The sequence below is a fragment of the Schistocerca cancellata genome, chromosome 11 (genome assembly GCF_023864275.1).
Source record: "Schistocerca cancellata isolate TAMUIC-IGC-003103 chromosome 11, iqSchCanc2.1, whole genome shotgun sequence".
Lineage (NCBI taxonomy): Eukaryota > Metazoa > Arthropoda > Insecta > Orthoptera > Acrididae > Schistocerca > Schistocerca cancellata.
Window position 1 is genome coordinate 148,338,590 of NC_064636.1, and position 19,051 is coordinate 148,357,640.

The window sequence follows — 19,051 nt, forward strand, 5'->3', positions numbered from 1 at the left end:
CACAACTATTTATGTGTTGTAACTCATTTTTGCAATTTCAGCAAAACAAGAATCAACATTAAAATAATACTGTTTTTTGACAAAATTTTGCATTTTTTTTAATACAGTTGGTAATTCAACATTTGCAACTTTTAAAAAGAATATTCACACTGAGTACCTTTCCATGGAGTAATTTTGGATGTATTTTCAGAAATTCAGCATTAATAGGTGCCTACTTCCTTTCGTGATATGATCCCCAGGTTTTGCCCACTTGACATTCACAACTATCTACCACCAATCTGTGTTAAATGTGAGACCAGGTTTTGCTTTTATAGTTACAATGGCCACATAACACTTTTTAGGCTGACACACAACATGCTGCATATTATATGAAGTTCAGGTAAGGTTGGCAACAAGATATACACAAAACAAACACCTGTTTCGATCAAGAAGTGAAATTCATCTTAATACTTTCGAACATTATTACCACTGACAAATTTTAACTGACAAAATTTGTACTACATCTATATAGATACTCTACAAGCCACTGTATGTTGTGGGGTGGAGGGTACCTTTTACCATAACTAGTAATTTCCTTTCCCGCTCCACTCACAAATTCAGCAAAGGATATATGACTGTCTATATTCCTCCATACAAACCCAGATCTCTCATACCTTACCTCTGTAGCTCTTACAATGTTCCCCAAAAAAAGTCACATTTCCTTCAGGGTATCCCATTTGAGTTCCTGACACTTCTCCTCAATACTTGTGTGTTGTTTGAACACAATTGCAACAAATTTTGCAGCCCACTTCTGAACTGCCTCAATGTGTTCCTTTAATCCAACTTTGTACGGGATCCCAAACACTCGAGCACTCGAGAAGCATGGAAGATTAGGTTGCACTACCATCCTATGCACAGTTCCTTTACGGATGAACCAAACATTCCCAAAACTCTTCCAATAAACCATAGTCAGCCATTCACCTTGCCTCCCACAATCCTCACGTGACTGTTCCATTTCATATCGTTTTGCAACATAATGCCCACATATTTAACCAATGCGACTGTATCAGGCAGTATACTACTAATTCTGTATTTGAACATTACAAATTTGTTTCTCCTACTCATCTGCATTAACTTAGATTTTTCTACATTTAGAGCAAGCTACCATTCATCACACCAATTAGAAATTTTGTCTAAGTCATCCTGTATCTGCATATCAACTCTGACACCCTCCTGTACAGAACACCAACATCAGCAAACAACCACAGATAGCTCCCCACATTGCCTGATCATTTATGTACAGGGTGATTATAATTAAAGTTAAACTTTCAAAACACTGTAGAAATACCACCACTAGTCAGAATGATGTCAAATTGCTGCAGAATATTATTGGAGAAGGTGGAAAACATATGGCTGAAGAAATATAAATAGTTACAAAATGTAGAAATAGATGGCATTGTAAGCATCATAATTTAATAGTGGGCGACTACAAGTGACAAACGAATCATAGAACAATGCCTAAGGCATATGTCTGACATTAAATAAACTGTACTACTCATAGTGGATGGGTATACAGGTGTGATACTGTTAGTTACATAAGCCCATCCACCACAGCAAGGTCATATCACATCAGATGGAAAAAATCAGTTTTTAATTGTCCTGAGGCCAAAAACTGCATGAAAAACCTCAACCAAAATAAAATCGTATTATTCATTTCCATATGACTGGCGCAAAACATGTTCAATCTGCTGCCCATCATTTTCTGCAACAAGTTGAAATCGAGAAACAGCATTTTTCACAACTGACTGAAGTGTTTCCAGGGTCACGTTCAGAATGTGCTGCGCAATGCGTGCCTTCAGTGCACCTAAGTTTGCAACTGGAATACTGAACACAACATCTTTCAGATACCCCTCAGCCAGAAGTGACACGTATTAAGGTCAGGTGATCGGGACAGCGATGAGGCTGAGGGAAATGGTGGCTGATAATTCTAGCATTTCTGAAACGGTGCTTCAGCAGCTGCTTAACTGGATTTGTAAAGTGTGGAGGTGCACCATCATGCATAAAAATGATCCCATCCACACTGTTGGAGAGCTGGAATTCCTACGATAAATGACGCCATGAGCCTGTACCACACAGTGACCTTTTCAAGATGATGTGGTACTGGTTGATTTGCATGTGGGTTTTCCGTTGCCCATATTCGACAATTCTGTGTATTGACATATCCTGTCAGATGCAAATTGGCTTTGTCTATCCACAAAACCTTCCAAGGCCAATCACTGTCCATTTCCATGCGAGCAAGAAATTCTAAAGCAAAGGTCTCTTTTGCTGGCAAGTCAACAGGAGGCAACTCATGCACATGGGTAATTTTGAATGGATAACAAAGAAGGATGTTTCATAGGATTTTACGCACTGTGCTCATGGGTATGTCCAATGTTCGGGCAAGTCTCTGTGCACTACATATTTGCACACCTCCACTTGTATCCTCCTGCAATGCTGTGGCCACTGCTTCCACTGACATCGAACCAATTCGTTTACACCCTCTACCTAATTGCACACCAAAAGAATCCATCTTTTTGAATTTTTGAAACATTTTCTCCAGACCCACACCAGCCATCAAACCAATGCCTTTTTTCAAACCCTTCAGTATCCGGAACTTCTGCAGAGCGACGTGTGCACGGTCATCATTCTTGTAATACAACTTTACAAGCAGAGCATGATCCTGCATTGAGACAGTCATGGCAAAATGTCACAGGTACGAAAGGAGGAAAAGCCATGTACCCATCATGTTTATACCAACTTCAATGGATCGTGCACATTACAGGTGTTTTCATTTACATATTCTGACAACAGCACCATCTACTGATCAATTTTCACACTTTTTTTTCCTTTTCCCATACATTTTCCTTCTCCTCAGATAATATTCTGTTGCAATTTGACATCATAGTGATCAGTGGTGTTACTTCTACAACGTTTTGAAAGTTTAAGTTTAATTATAAGCTGTGTGTGTGTGTGTGTGTGTGTGTGTGTGTGTGTGTGTGTGTGTGTGTGTGTGTAGGTGATAACATTTCCAACACCATGCTGTCAAACAATTCTTGTGCTTCAAATACACACACGAAGTCCTCAAATAAGGGGTTCAGTGATTTGAGCACTTCTGCCTAAAATCAGGAATCAGTAAAATTTTGAATAATAGCACCTTGCAACAGGGCGCATACATACAATTTATTGCACGGATATAATAATAATAATAATAATAATAATAGTGGTCCTATCACATTTCCCTGGGCACTTATGATGACGTCCTTGTCTCTGATGAACTTTCACCATGTAGAACAATGTACTGGGTTCCATTACTTAAGAAGTCTTTGAGCCACTCACATATCTGAGAATCTATTCCAATTTTTCATACATTTGTTAAGTCTGCAGTGGGGCACATCAAATGCTTTTTGGAAACTCAGAATTGTGGAATCTATCTGTTACTTTTCATCCATAGTTCACAGTACATCACGTGAGAAATGGGAAAGCTGGGTTTCCCACAAGTGATGCTTTCTAAAACTGTGCTGATTCATTGACAGAAGTTTTTGTCTCAAGGAAATTTATTATATTTGAACTCAAAAGATGTTGACAAAATCTGCAGAAAACCTATGCTATGGATATTATCCCGTAATTTTGGGAGTCCATTCTCTTACTATTCTTATGTACTGGAGTCACACACCCTTTTTCTAGTCTTCTGGGACTTTGTGCTGGGTGAGAGATTCACAATACATGCAAGCTAAGTAAGAGGCCAATGCTGTAGAATACTCTTTGTAGAACCGAACTGGGATTCCACCCAGACCAGGTGACTTATTTGTTTTAAACACTTACAGCTATTTCTCCACATCAGGGATGCTTATAATTATATCGCCCATAATGGACACTGTGTGATGGCCATCGACAGTATGTTATGATTCTGTACAGCTTGCTGTTCAGAAGAAATGAAAACTGCTGTACCACTGCCTGCATTTACACTTACAGTTAAGAAACAAGAGATGAAACCTCTTAAACATGACATCTGAGAAATATATTACTAGAAAAATGCAGGAAATGCTAAATACATAACTTGCTACTCTGGAAATGTGCAATAGCAAACAGCTGAGAGATTGACAGACTGGCTTATGAAACGAACAGATGCTTGTTTTAAAAACAAAACAAATATTGCACTACAGACTGAATGAGTATGCACTTACAAAACGCTCTCATCTGGACTATCAACAATGCTTGGAACTGCATTACTCATTGACTTCTACTACTTGGCACTAAAGCCATTGGGTTGTTCCACGGACATTGTTGATCGTAGTCCCAATGGCAGTGCTAGCTTGTTTAGTAAAGTGTTGTCTTATTCTGTTTTTATGTCTTCACTTGCAGAGGAATAAACCTTGTTGATTACTCACGCCTACTGTTATTTCTTGTTTCACCACTCATGGATACAACTAATTAATAATGACAGAGGCAGGTTGTTGCAACGGTTTTCATTTTCTTTTGTGATAGTGCAGCCTTGCTTTCCAGTTCCATGTCTAATCCTCTCTCACATGGAGTCATGGGACAATTTTTTTATTTTTTCTGAGCTTTAAGTTTTGAGGGAATCATCATTTTGGTTGTTTTTTTTTTTGCATCTGTTATTCTTTGTCACTCCCCCCCCCCCTCCCCCCTTCCCCCCTTGCCGTAGCGGCAACACAGCAAGAGAAATCTGTGTTGTTACACGAACTTCCTAAGTTTCAATTTACACAGCTTGCTCATCTGATGGACACTGCTGTTGGAAGACTGACAGCTTCTGCACTAAGCCCCATTTCAATGCATTGCCCAAGCTAATGACAAAAGCAACAGACATCGATCGACTCTGCTGTAGCCCCAGTTTGGCACAGTTACTGAGGATTGAGTCAAGCACAAACTGCAGATGTTTCAACACTTTTCTGCCTACATTTTGTGGGATGTCAACATTCACATTTATTTTCTTAGGTTGGTATAGCCATCTTGTGCATTTATGTACCCTTTGTTGCTCCCATAAACATGATCAACTACTGCTGAAGGGCAGCAAGTTCTTTCACATAATCTCTCCAATCTCATCCAATCCTCTTGCTTTTCCACTGGCAGTTTCAGTTGAGTTAATATTCTGTGATCACTTATTTCGATATCAGCCATTTCAGGTTTCTATTCTGTATTTAGGCCTTCTATCTATCTTCCTTTCCAGTGACAACATGATCACTGAGTGGCTCAATACCCGATTTTTGACTGTACATAAGATCACAAATTCTTAGAAATTTTAGAATGATTGGTTGACAAAGTTTTAATTTGCACTTCATTGAACACTGTTCTCCTTACAGTCTTTTCAGCTTTATTCATCTTCTTTGTCTGTAAGCCTACCTCCTCATTGAGAGGTCAAGTACATCTTTTTCTCTGGAGAATCCAAACAGAGATACACTTCAACACATTTTCTCAGCCATTAGTAGCTGCAGTACAGCAATGCATTATAGTGTAATACCAAAAAAATGCAGACTGGCAAAACATTTCTTCAGTCACTGAGATTTCAAAATCATGTAACAGGATTTTTAACAAATGTGTACACAATTTCAATATTCTAACAGAATTTCCGTCTCCCGTCCAATATTTGTATGGTGCAACAACATGTACTGCAAACATTTGCATGCCTCAGATTTTAGATTCTCAGAGACTTCTCTAAATTTCCCAAATCCACATCATAAGGGGTCTCTTGCAGCAGTGGATAAATATCTGTTTGGTTACTTTTTATTTTTACAGGTGTCCCATTTTAGAAAGTGCTAAACAAAATTTGTTCTTTGGTCCTCCACTACCAAATTTCTACTTTCTCAGTTCAATAGCACGTGACAATAATAATAAAAAGCAATTTCAGCTGCAAGTGCTGAAAAGCTGATTCTCAACAATGTTATCCAACTCTAGTCAGAATTTTAGGAGTCTAAATAACTGTTATTGAATGGAAATTCTAATAATGCTTCCCATGTGAATATGGGTGAGAATTTTAAAAAAATGCTCTGAACTACAAAATCTAACATGGGATTCCTAACAAGTTAGACTCAAATTCCTGGATGATGTTCATATGGCACTCACAGTCAGGCATGCCCACCTGGGAAAGTCCGGCTACCGAGTTTCAAGTCTTTCCAGCTGGTGTCACATTGGGTGACTTGCACGTTGATAATGATGAGGACAAAACAACACCCAGTCCCTGAGCAGAGAAAAATCTCTGATCTGGCTGGGAATCGAACCCAGGCCTGCTGCATGGCAGTCAGACATACTGACCACTCAGCTAAGGGGGCAGACAAATGCATGGAATTCTGAGCTTACATCTACATCTAAATTACACCCTCTGCAAGCTATTACAGGGTCCAGGAAGAGTGTCACTTATCCCACCATTAGTCATTTTCCTTCCTCTTCCCGTCACAAATGCAGCAAGGGGAAATCAGCTGCTTCCCAACAAGATCCGATTTCTCTCAACTCATCTTTCCTGACCTTACGGAAGATGTGTGGTGGTATTAATAGGATCATTCTGTGGTCTGTCACAAATGCCAGCTCTCTTTAACTTTCACAACAGTGTTTTGCAAAAACATCATCTCCCCAGGAATTCCCACTTGAGTTCATGGAGCATTTACATAATCATTTACATTTGATCAAACCTACCATAGGAAATCTAGCATCACACATGAAATATTTCGAGGTCTGTTACAACCGACCAGGTGGGGAACACAAACACTTGAGTAGTGTTCAAGAATGGACTGCACTGATGTTCTGTATGTGGTTTCCTTTATAAATGAGCTACACTTTCCACGAATTCTCCACATGAACCAAAACTAACCAGTTGCCTTCCCTACAACCAACCTTAAGTGTATGTTCCATTTCGCCCATATATTTAATTGCCAGGTCTGGTTTAAGCAGCACACCACAAATACTGTATTCAAACATTACAGCATTGTTTTTCATACTTACCTGCATTAGTTTACATTTTTCTACACTTGAAGTAAGTTGCAACTCCCCATAACAAATAAAAATCCTGTCCAAGTCATCCTGTACCATTGTATGGTCACTGAATGACAACAATTTCCTGTACACATAGCATTTTCAGCAATCACAGATTGTAGCTCACACTATGTGTTGGACCGTTTATGTACACAGAGGGCAAGAGCAGTCCTACCATTCTTCCCTGGGACACTCATAATGCTACCTTTGTCTTTGATGAACAGTCATCATCCAGGACAGTGTACTGGGTTCTTTTATAGCCCAGTCAATGAAGGAAATTGGAGGAGAAAAATGCATGTAGTCATCAATTCTTGCACAGTGTTAGGAGGAAGTGTCATGAACAACATAAAATAAAAATTCTGATTGGTAGGGTGCAAGCATTTGGGTGGGGAGGGTGGTGTTTGAGGCCTTTTTTTTTTTTTTCCTCCCTGTCTTGAATAACTCTAAAACCACAGCTACTAGAGACAGTGTTTCCCTGTTCAAAGATAAACTACATTAAATTTCTTACCGAAAAAGCGCTATTCATTTATTTTTTTTTTTTTTTCCTAAGACTAATTGTTTCAATGCTGCAGGGTATGGGAAAAGAGCAGATTATTAGAAATATTGTTTTAAGGGTGTAAAATTAATATTTATCTTTAAATGAAGTGGATTAAAAGCAAATGTTAAATGTATGACATCCAAGTTCAGTACAGCTCTATCAAGGGATAAACTGTGCTCTGGGGATGTAACAGTGAGGGCAGAAGATCTGTGGTATAGAAGCAAGAGGGAAGGTGGGTTGCTGGATCAAGTTCATGCTCTTTCTTCCTTCACCAGTCTGCACAATGAAGGTCAAGCAGGTGATTCCGCATCATCAATGCCACTACATCATAAGAATCAACTACAGGGTGTTTCATTAAGTTATACAGATTCTCCGCTGCACACCATATTGATCAAACTTTACATGGAATGCAGATCTGAGTTACTAATAGTAATGCATATGGACAAAAGCTATGTAAATCCCTCCACACTGTTCTACAGCATGGGAGGGAAAAATGGTTGTAGTCATCCAGTATGGTAGCTTGTGTGTTCTTCTGGCTAAAGGCAACTTCCTCCATAACAAATGCTGGTTAATTTTTAGTTTACCGACAGACTATACCTCCCCATCATTTTCTGTCTAATTACCTTGTGTAAGTAGACAAATAACTCCACCAAGTTCATGTTCACTTCACATAGTAGAGTTATTTTCTGTTTATTAAGTGAGTACTTATTTTTAGCTGCTAAGTGAGCTATTTTATAAAGAGTTCAACACTTGGAGCTGTCAACTGTCTATCACACTGAATAGCAATGGTCGTGTCTGTATGGTGTTAGTATTCGCCGGGACTGCTATTGGTGAAGGTGGGCTGCCATCGGTCATTTGTTCGGCCAGTTGTCTCAGTCGACACTGTCTTAGATCCTCATGACAAACACCAATTTATGAGTTGGGATGTGGTTGGACCTTGTTGGTTCGTTGGAATTGAGCAGCGATGCAGTCTCCACAGCGCGAATCCAGGCTGGGGCTTTTGGCGGCGGGCACGCGCTGTTGCATTTGAAGGCACTAGCTGTGTGAGCGACCTTTCGCTTTCTTCTGAAGCAGGATCCTCAAGTTGAGTAATTAGTTACCTGTTCTTAAAACTCGACTGTTACAATTTGTTCGATTTTGTTGATTGTTGTTTTCTCAGTCTATGACCGGTGTGATAACAAGTCATGTGTTTTGTTGCCTAGAATCTGCAGCCTCCCGCAGTGACCTGACAGTTGTGATTTGCGGATTTAAGTATTGTGTGTGGCCTTCAACTGAGTTTTAGCTTATTTAAATTGTAAAGCTGTTCTTTTAGGCCTTAAGCCATAAAATTGTTTTCTGCATGGTGTGTGTGGCCTTCAGCTGAGTTTTAATCTCTCTTAAATTAAAATTTCAAAATTTTTGTCTTGCCCTTAGGTCATAAGATTGGTATTCTTTACTATGTAGCCTTCAGCTGAGTTTAATCTCTCTTAAAATAAAAATCCAAAATTCTGTCTTGATCCATAAGTTATAAGATTGGCATTCTTTAGTATGTGGCCTTCAACTGAGTTTTAATCTCTCTGAAACTAAAAATTTAAAATCTTGGTCTTGCCTCAAGTCGTAACATCATTATTCTTTAGTATGAAGCCTTCAACAGAGTTTGCATGAAATGTTTTAAGCTAAGGCCCTCAGCCTGTTAAACTGAAAGCCCTTCTTCCTAAGCTTTAAGACGTTAAATTGTTTGGTTGATATGCGGCCTTCAGCCGGGTTTCAGCCTATTTAGAATTAACATTGAAAATCTTTGTTTTGGCCTTAAGCCGTAACACTGTTCTTACTTAGTGTGCATTGAAGTAACAAAATAAATTTTTTGAAAGAATTGAAGCATCCAGAAGACCTCCTGTACCTCAATTCCCTGCTTAGGCCTTGGGCCCTGGATTTTCATATGTGGCTTCCATCTGATTTAAATCAAATCAAAGGAGCTCTTTCGTTAAAACCTTGAGAGTGTTTAATTCTTGCTTATGTTATTGTGTGTTTTAACTAATAAAATTTATATCTTGAGTGTAACTGTCAGGAACTTATTTTGGCCCCTTTCCACACCAGCTATGTCCTACTAGTCCAGGGATTTCACTTGTGTTTGTGTGCTCTTTGAATCATATGAGTAAACATGTCCTTGTTTGCCCACTAGGAAGCACTCAAATTCACATCTGATTCTATAAATTCCTGAAAGTGTAAATGATTTTATTTTGTGGGCAGTGTGGCCAGCTATTTTCCATCTCTTGTTATCTGGCCTATTCTGTCTGATGTGCCACCACAGTAAGGCAAATCAATGTATACATATTTTCCTGGTTCCATTTCTCATATCATTGTGGTTTATTTTTCTATTTTGTTGTTCTTATTCCATTATTTTGTAGAATACATTTTATGTAAAATACTGGTACCGAACTGTCATTAGCTGCTGTTTTTTGTGTATATAATTCTTTAGCAAATCTATTTTTGTCCTAATGGAGGTTAACCATTGTTTGCCATGGAGTGAAAAAGAATTACATATGTATCTATATGTGTTGCAAACAATCAAAGATTATGCAGTTAGTGCAGGTTCATTTCCAGCATATTACAATTTCATGTGTGTAACAATATTATGAAAAGTATAGTTGTTACTCACCATGTAGCAGAGATGCTGTGTCACTGATAGGCACAAAAAAAAGATTTTCACACTTAAGAGCTTTTGGCCAATTGCCTTTATCAACACACACACACACACACACACACACACACACACACACACACACACACGCGAGAGAGAGAGAGAGAGAGAGAGAGAGAGAGAGAGAGAGAGACAGTAGCAACTTTCCTTCTCATAATATTGTTACATTTCATCCTGGATTCTCCAGTGTTTACTTTTATGGATGTTATTGTCATTTTTTGTCATCACATCAAAAAAAAAAAAAAAATTAGCTTGTTTTTTATTTAGTTCCATAGTAAAATCAATATTTGGACATACACTGTTACACAGCAATAGTATACTCTCAATGTCAGCAATCGTCCATTAATGAGAACAAGTGTGTCGTGAACATATCTCTTGTGGTAATAAGTATTGCTAGCCATATTAGCAATTTACCAAAATACCTGTTAGTGTGCTAACAATGTAACTACCCACAGCAACATTATCTTATAGTTAATACCTCTCAGCTTGGAACTTTAATTAATGAAATGACAAGATCAATCACAGTAACTCTAAAATTAATCAATTCTGGTTATCCAATTTTTTAAATACTAAGTACATTCTTTTTGGTTTCAAAGATTTCTATTATAGCCACCTTACTGAATAGACTGACTACATTGAAAGTGACGAATGTTTCTTAAATGGGTTCATATATAGCTTTACTATGCACAGCAGCATGAACAGCATTTTTAACTGCATAGTCTATCTCGAAAGAGTAATATACCCTTATTGGAAGTATTAAGTTCTTATTGATTCTGTTAGCAGAGCTATCAATATAACTGATATATCTAACCTTACAAATCACTGGCTGAGCACAAAATGTGAACATTTGCAGATTCATAAACAAACACTTATTTTCCCACCCCATCTGGAAGAAAAAACACTTTACGTAGTTGTCTCCAATTTACTATGACTTCACTCTGCACTTATTTTTTATGTGATAACTTGTACTACAACTCTGAAGATGCTTGACAACAGCCCATAAGCCAAAAATGAACTATCAAAATAAAAATAGTTAAGCCAAAAGTGGAAAATTACATCATTAAAAGAATTTATGGAGACTGCGGACCACTGTTGTTGTCTTTGTTGTTGTATTCAGTGTGAAAATGTGTTAGATATAGTTCCATATACCACTCTACCCTGCACAAGCCCCTTCCTCTCTGCACGAATACCGCAGTCAACATCCATTTGAAACTGGTTACTGGGTTCATCCCTTGGCGTTCTCTCCCACACATCACTCCACTCAGAAACTGACAATGCCTTAATGTTTCAGATGTATAGAATCAACCAAACCCTTCTTTCACTTAAGTTGCTTTCTCTTCAAATTATCAGTGTCTCCCCAATTACCTGATATACTCATCCAATCTTCATTTTTCTCTAGCATGACATTTCAAAAGCTTCTATTTTTTCTGAACTGTTTATTGTCCATGTTTTGCTTCCGTACAAGGCTACATTCCAGATAAATATCTTCAGAAAATATGTCCAAAACTTAAGCTTATATTCGAGATCAACAATTTCTTTCATTTCAGAATTGCTTTACCTACACGAACAGTCTGCATTTTATATCCTCTCTACTTTGGCCATTATCGGTTTTTTAATCGCCCAAATAGCTAAACCCGTTTACTATTTTTGGTGTTTCTAACCTAATCTAATTCCCTCAACATCACTCAATTTATTTCGACTACTTTCCCTAACCCAAGCTTTTACTTTAGTTTACATTCCTGTTGTAAACTCTTTTCAAGACACTGTGCATTCTGTACAACAGCTCTTCCTTTGCTGTACAACAGCTCTTCCTTTGCTGTCTCTAGTACAATTACAGTGTCACCAGCAAACCTCAAAGATTTTCTTTCTCCTCCTTGTACTTCACTTTCCAAATAATTAATTTGTTCCCTTTACTGCTTGCTCAATGCAGAAATCAAACATTTGGGATAGGCTACAATCCTGTCTCACTTGCTTCTCGACTTGTGCCTCACTTTCAAGCTTCTTCTTCTTCTTCTTCTTCTTCTTCGTCCCAAAGGCTTCACAGGGTCAGCATGGTTACAATCGGATTTGGCAAGGTTAGTTTGAAGGAGTGGTCAGATGCCCTTCCTGCCACCACCCCGAGCCCCCCAGGACGGAATCAGTGTACCCCAGCTGTCTGCATCGAGTGTAAATTATGAAATAGTGCGACCTTGTTTCAAATATCTGTGAGTGATGTAACTGAGGTGGGACTTGGGGACCAGCCTGGTATTCACCTAGTGGGATATGGAAAACCACCAAAAAACCACATCCAGGCTGGCTGGCACACGGGCCCTTGTCATCAGTCCACTGGGAGGATTCGATCCGCGGCCGGCACGCCTACCCGAGTCCAGGAAGCAGCACATCAGCGCCCTCGCCTAACCTTGTGGGTCCGTGACTCCCATCCATGCCCCTTGACTAAAAACAGCCATCTGCTTTCTGTAGGTGTTGTATATCATCTTATGTTATCTACATTTTATCCCTGTTACCTTCAGAATTTCAAAGAGTGTATTCCAGTTGGCACTCTAAAGCTTTTTCCACATCTATGATAGCTATAAATGTAGGACTGCCTTTCCTTAAACTATTTTCTAAGTTAAGTCATAGGGTCAGTACTGCATTGTGTCCTCCCACATTCCTCTGGAAACCATACCAACCTTCCCCAAGATTGGCTTCCACCAACCTTCCACTCTCCTGTAAATAATTTGAGTCAGTATTTTGCCAGTACGACTTATTAAACTGATGGTTCAGTAATAGTCACATAGTCAGCACCTGTCTTCTTTGGAATAGGAATTATTACTTTCTTCCTGAAGTCAGAGTATTTTGCCCATCTCATACATCTTGCGCAGCAGGTGAAATAGCTAGCTCTCCCAAGGATCTCAATAATTCTGAGAATGTGCCAACATTTATTAATTCGTTTATTCATTCACACTCTGGTTATGGATAGTCCATTCTGGTGAAGAGCCTTCAGTGATGTGGAAAGAGTCAATTAACAGTGCTAAGCAGCCACTGCAGGATATTTCTGTGAAGATTATAACTGTACCTTATGACTAGCACTAATATACATGCACTGATAATTATTGTAATTACTTCTAGATAACTTTTATATGTGTATGTTACAAGGAAAATAACTACTTTGAAAAAAGTTACTCTTCATATGCTACCTATCTGTTATTTTTATGAAGTAGTTCCATCTCACCAAATGTGTAACTTTTCTTACGAACTAATCTTTCATTCTGCAGGGAAGTGTGCATATCTGAAAATTTCCCATAAGATTAAACAAGTGTCAGACCAGGACTCGAACAGGGAAACTTCACATTTTGCAGCAAGGCTTTTACCATCTCAGAATCCAGACATGATTCATAACCCACATTCACAGCTTTACTTTAGCCAGTTCTGTGTTTGAGTCCCAACCCAGTGTAGTTTCAAACTGTCACAAATCCATCTGCAGAATGAAAATTCTTTTCAAACATACTCCCCCTAGGACATGGCACAGCCTACATAACATCCTTTCTTTCAGGAATGCTAATCCTGAAAGGTAGGCACAGGTGCTTGTGTAACTTTGGCAGGTAGGAGAAGATGTACTGGCTGGAAGCTATGAGAGTGAGTCAGGAGTCATGTCTGAACAGCTAGTTGGCACAGCACTTGCCTGTGAAGGGCAAAAGTGACAGGTTCAAATCCCAGTTCAAAACACAAAATCTATCAGAAAGTTTCATGTAACTTTTTCACTCAACACTATCTGCTGTCTCTGTAATGGATAAGTAATGGTAACATTACTGTTAACCAGAATATACATTCCACAATCCAAATATCCTGGAATTATAGGAGTTGCTTTTACTCCACTTCTGAGTATTTCAGTATTTTCAATCTCCTGCCTTGTGTCCACTAGCAACTAAGTGTCAGGATCCCTATGACCATCAATAGGCCTCAACAAGAAGTTCAGCTATCTACTTTACACAAGATTCTTATTATACCTTTCAGTGGAATAAACACTTTTTTGAGATTAGTTGTGTTGCTACATAAGTCTTAACCATAGGACACTACTGAGTGACAGTATAAAAGTATAACAAATAAAATAATTTTTGATCTATCCAGTACACAAAGCAATCCTGCCTGCAGCTCAACACAGTGAGAAATTTCCAAATGAAAGAAGGCATAACTGAACTCTTTGATTAACTTATCCACATACTGGTGCTACCCCAGTTCACAATCTTTCTGGTTACCCTGTAAATTCACACGTCTCAATCTCTACTACTAACATCGGTGTCTTTCATTTGTTTGGAACAGAAAAACGACATAGATGCAGCAGTATGTAAATTTGCAAAAAAGGAGATTACTTTCACAAAAGAATTACAGCATACAGACAATAATTGAAAATTACAAGTTAAAATATTTCAGAAAGGGCACATACTTCTGACCAACAGTAGATCTACATCTGAGCCAGCAAACCAAAACTCCAACAGCACTGCCATAACAAGAAGACAGATCAATTGAGTTAGGGAGTGAAAGGTTTTCTACAACTTGTACAGAAGCCAGACTCCCATCATTTGAGTTGAAGGACATGAAAGGGGAGTAGTAATAGTAATAGTAATAGTAGTAGTAGTAGTAGTAGTAGTAGTAGTCGTAGTCGTAGTAGAGTAAGATTGTTTAAATGGACGTAGGTTGCACTAGTTATGCAGAGATGAAGTCTTGCACATCTAACATTGATACTTGCATCAAGCCAGTCTTCAGACTGAAGACCACAAGAACAACAACAACAGCAACAACAACAACAAAATCACTTCCTTTACAGCAGAGCCATCCATATGGACACTACCACTGTAATATTATAACACTACGATAGAGCTTAATTAACTCCATTTTGAAACTCTGGGATTACCTTTTGATCCTTGGTTTCATCCTGTTCTTCCTTGATGCATCTCTCTGAAACTGGTAGCTCAGTGTTGATCTGCAACAGAAATGAAAATGCCATTCACTTCACTCACATGCTCCATACTTATTCTAATTGATTTCCAGTTGCTAACTGGTTTGTAGCAGAACTACAAATGTCTGCTAACAACCCTTTTTTGCTGATTTTCATTCACATTTATGTAATGTACTTCATTTGAATGCTTGTATGATTTTCATTCACATTTATGTAATGTACTTAATTTGAATGCTTGTATGTTCTAACTTCTGTCTAGCAGCTTGTTACAAGTTAACTTTCCATAACTATTGATGTACGATTGGGACTTCATGAAAGCACATTCACACTGCATGCATTTTATGGAGCACAACTGAATGAATTCTCAAAAAGTCAGAACTAAATCAGTTACTAGCAATCACACACAGTTATCATGCAATAGTCATCTGGAACCAAACAGTCATACACACTCTACTACTTTACTATTCTCCATCTGTTCTACATTCACCAACATGTATTAGCATTCTGCCAATGAAATCTGGTAACACCATGACTGTAAATGATTATGAACACACTGCTGGTCACTGTATGATCTACACACAAAGCTCATTCGTCCACATGCTTGCCATGCACAGCTCATATTTGTAAACAACACAAATTTAGGCCGCAAGTCTCTACGATACAGTAATAAAATCTTAATAAATCAAAACAACAGTTCCCCATTTAACAATGCTGGAAGTTTTTCTGGTACTATCAGCTAGTAAGGTTTGCAGCCTAGAGAAGATAAGCACAGATGAGGACAGTTTTACAGATCACCTCACAACGTAATTTGTGCCTTGTTTTTACATCCCGTACATAGATGTGATATTTGTACAATAAGAACAGTTTTGTTGGATGAGCTCTCAGTCATGAGTGTGATTTGGCAAATAAACACACGATTACTTACATCACTGGCTTCCATTTCTAATCCAAGAACCACTTTTGCGCCACGTTCAGTACGATCACATAGTATGCAAGTAGCTGTGTTGTACCGATTTATCTGTGTAACAAAACAAAAAAGTACATTTACTGCTTGTATATTGTACTCGAATAAGTAAATAGGTCAGCACCACAGAAAACGAGAACCCACTAACTTACTGACATTACCGATCTACTAATTAACTGACATTACTGTTGATAATTTCTATATTGTTGTTGCTGTCACTGTTGTTGTTGTTGTTGTTGTTGGTGGTGGTGGTGGTGGTGTTGGTCCGCAGTCTGATGACTAGTTCAAAGCAGCTCTTGGCAGTACTCTGTCCTGTGCAAGCCTCTTTATCTCTACATAACTACTCCAGCCTACACCCATTTCAAACTACTCAGTGGATTTATTTCTTGGTCTCCCTCTACAATATTTACCAGCACACTTCCCTCCATTACCAAATTGAACATTCCTTCATGTCTCAGGATATGTCTACCAGCCAATCCCTTCTTTTACTCACAGGTAAAAGTAATGGTAAAGGTAAAGTTCTGTGTTCTGGCACTAGACAGGCCAATCACACCCAACTGACTGTCGTGCCACTGTCTCCTGAGAGTGTGATCAGATGCACATACCAGGTCACGTAGCTCCTCAGTTGGCCTTGTGAGGCTGATTGCACCCTGGTCCAATCAAGAAAATCCTTGGCAGAACTGGGAATTGAACCCAAGTCCCTAAATAACAGTCAGCTATGCCAACCACTCATCTACAAATTTCAAATTCTTTTAGCCCAGGTGTACCATAAATTTCTCACGAATACAAATCAGTAAAATGTCATTAGCTATTTGACCTGCCTATCTCATCTTCAGCGTTCTTCTGTAGCACTATATTCCAAAAGCTTATACTCTTCTTGAGTGATCTGGAATTAGCAACATTTCACTTATGTACAAGGCTACACTCCAGACAAATACCTTCACAAGAGACTTCCTAAAACTTAAATTGATATTAGATGTTAAAAAAATCCTCATTTTCAGAAATGTTTTTCTTGTTATTGCCAGTCTGCATTTTACATTCTCTCTACTTTGGCCATCATCAGTTAGTCTGCTGACCAAATGGCAAAACACATCTATTACTTTTAGTAAGTCATTTCCTAATCCAATTCCCTCAAGCATCATCCAATTTAATTTCAATTCACTGCAACACTTTTATTTTTGATGACAGTCATCTTATAACTCCTTTCCAACACTACCCATAGCATGTAACTGTTATTCCAAGTTCTTTGCTGTCTCTGACATAATCATCAAACCTCAAAGTTTTTATTTCTTCTCCCTCAACTTACATGCCATTTCCATATTTCTCCTTTGTTTCCTTTACTGTTTTCTTGATTAAGAGATTAAAGAACACTGATGAAAGGCTGTAACTCTGTCTCACCCCCTTCTCAATCACTGCTTTCGTTTCATGTCCTTCGTCTTTAATTGTAGTCTGGTTTCTGAACTTTGTGTATAACCTTTCACTACCTGTATTTCATTCCTGCTATCTTCAGAATTTCAGAAGATTGTATTCCAGTCAACATTTTCCACAGCTGTCTTTAAATTTTTATAACATAAATGCAAAGATATATTTTACCTCTAGCATGAGACAATAAATCATGTAATAAATGCTGTATGGTGTACACATTCACTGTCATCACTTGGCTCCACATTGTGTTTCATGTGTTTCAGTCTCTAATCTTCATGTGGACTGTTTTGTTACACTACAGTTCATATCTGTGAAATGTAGGAACTAAAATATTACACAGAATACAAATTTTCAGTGACAAGTAACAACTTACATTAACTAAATAATACTGATCACTGTTTACTCGCTTCACAGAACTTTTGTCCACATAGGCACAAAAAAAGGGGCATCTCTCTTGACAACATAGTCAAGCAGCTTACTTATGAAATTTATTGAAGATGCTAATCAGTACTTTTGTATCATATGGTCAGAAACAGTTTGCAGTTATGATAATGACTGAAGTGAACCGTGATATTTACAATAATGGATAACACTAAAATATATTGCACAATTTATAAACACTGCACATAGCTATGAATATTATCATACATACACGTAATTACATTATTACATAACCAGAATGGCTGAGCAGCATGTCAAACCACACATTGCTTACTGACTGATGTGTTTAAAGCAAAGCATTTTGTAGAGAAATGACCACCACCAAACTGGCTGACTACAAGAAGGGATAGAGAAGAACAGCATGAAAAATTTTTAGTATAACTAGATCAATAGAGTTATTATAAAGACACATTTTCAATCTCTGTATGTGGACATCTTTAGGCTATAAATAGTCAACACAGCAACTTGTCAGAGTTGTAGACAACTGTGACCACTTGCTGTGTGAAACACAGCAGGGCAGAATAGTCTGCTACAATGCCACTCCTAACATAAATGCTCCTTTCTGTCCTTTTTGCTATCTTTTTCATATGCAACACATATATCATATATATACTGGGTGTCCAAAACATCAGTGCCCAAACTGACAGATTACAACAGAGCCAACATGAAATATATTTAGTTAAATAACCAGATGTTCAAAACACAAACAGAGAAAGCTCTGAGCACGTGAAAGTAGGCCAAGTTTTGGTTACATATGAGGATCAATTTACAACAGAATGCAAGCACAGTTGTCACCGAGGGTATGTATTGGTGGTAGAAAATCTACATATAGCAGATATACAAGATAATCAGACAATCTGTGTTTAACATGTGGGTGAATATCATGAGCTACTATTTGCTTGGGCCCCATGTGTTGTCCCCTCCACTCAGATGGCCAATATAGAACCTGCCAACATTATTGGAGGACGTACCCCTACATATAGGAATGAGGTTGTGGTTCCAGCATGCTGCAGACTTTACAGATCCAATATGCACAGCATTAGTCCTAATTTTGGCAATCTGTGGATT

General features: G+C 38.3%; 1 protein-coding gene across 2 annotated transcripts in view; it reads right to left on the bottom strand.

Annotated features, from left to right (window-relative positions):
* LOC126108803 (uncharacterized) overlaps positions 1–19,051 on the bottom strand; it is a 244,045-nt gene that overhangs the window by 204,615 nt on the left and 20,379 nt on the right. For both annotated transcript variants that reach the window (XM_049914167.1, XM_049914168.1), the window contains exons 4-5: positions 16,079–16,171; positions 15,109–15,177 (exon numbers count right to left, since the gene is read on the bottom strand). In XM_049914167.1, coding sequence (XP_049770124.1) covers positions 15,109–15,177; positions 16,079–16,171 — 162 coding nt within the window. The remainder of the gene's footprint in view (positions 1–15,108; positions 15,178–16,078; positions 16,172–19,051) is intronic.